Raw genomic sequence first — 493 nt, forward strand, 5'->3', positions numbered from 1 at the left:
GCGGCGGAAGAGGCTGCCCATCTTCCCGTAGCAGATGTCCATTTCGTGCGTGACTTTCTGGGGGCGCAGCAGGGTGGTCAGGGCGCCCGATGCCCCCCAGGGTGACATCCCTCCCCCCCTCCCCACCATGGTGGGGGGGCTGAGCTGGGCCCCAGCAGGGACAGGGCCCCAGGCAGCACCTGGATCCGACGCTTGATGGAGCTGATGTCCGGGCGCTCACTGCTGCCACTGTCCAAGTGCCTGGAGTGGGAGACACCCAGCTGGGGGCTCGCCTGGAGGGCCCCCCAATGGGTGCTGGCACCCCCCACGGGTGCCCCCCTGCCCACTCACTGGTATAGCTCTGCCAGGAAGAGGTCCAGGCTCCGCAGCTCCTCGAACAGCTCTGCAAGAGCAATGGGGCCGGTTCAGCGCAGGCAGCGTCCCCGCCTGACCAACGTGGGGCATGGCCCACTGGGGCCGGTTGTGCCATGGAGGTGGCCAAGAGGCTCTGGGC

At 68.8% G+C, this 493-nt stretch overlaps 1 protein-coding gene across 1 annotated transcript in view; it reads right to left on the reverse strand.

The window, feature by feature from the left end:
• LOC118453048 (cytosolic purine 5'-nucleotidase-like) overlaps positions 1-493 on the reverse strand; it is a gene marked incomplete at its 5' end in the record, with an annotated part of 3326 nt that overhangs the window by 582 nt on the left and 2251 nt on the right. The window contains 4 exon segments of the mRNA XM_035901645.1: positions 1-3; positions 5-57; positions 180-240; positions 331-382. The exon segment at positions 1-3 is cut by the window's left edge and continues 126 nt beyond it. Coding sequence (XP_035757538.1) covers positions 1-3; positions 5-57; positions 180-240; positions 331-382 — 169 coding nt within the window.

This window comes from Egretta garzetta, unplaced genomic scaffold (assembly GCF_000687185.1).
Source record: "Egretta garzetta isolate BGI_Z169 unplaced genomic scaffold, ASM68718v1 scaffold609, whole genome shotgun sequence".
In the NCBI taxonomy this organism is placed as follows: Eukaryota; Metazoa; Chordata; class Aves; order Pelecaniformes; family Ardeidae; genus Egretta; species Egretta garzetta.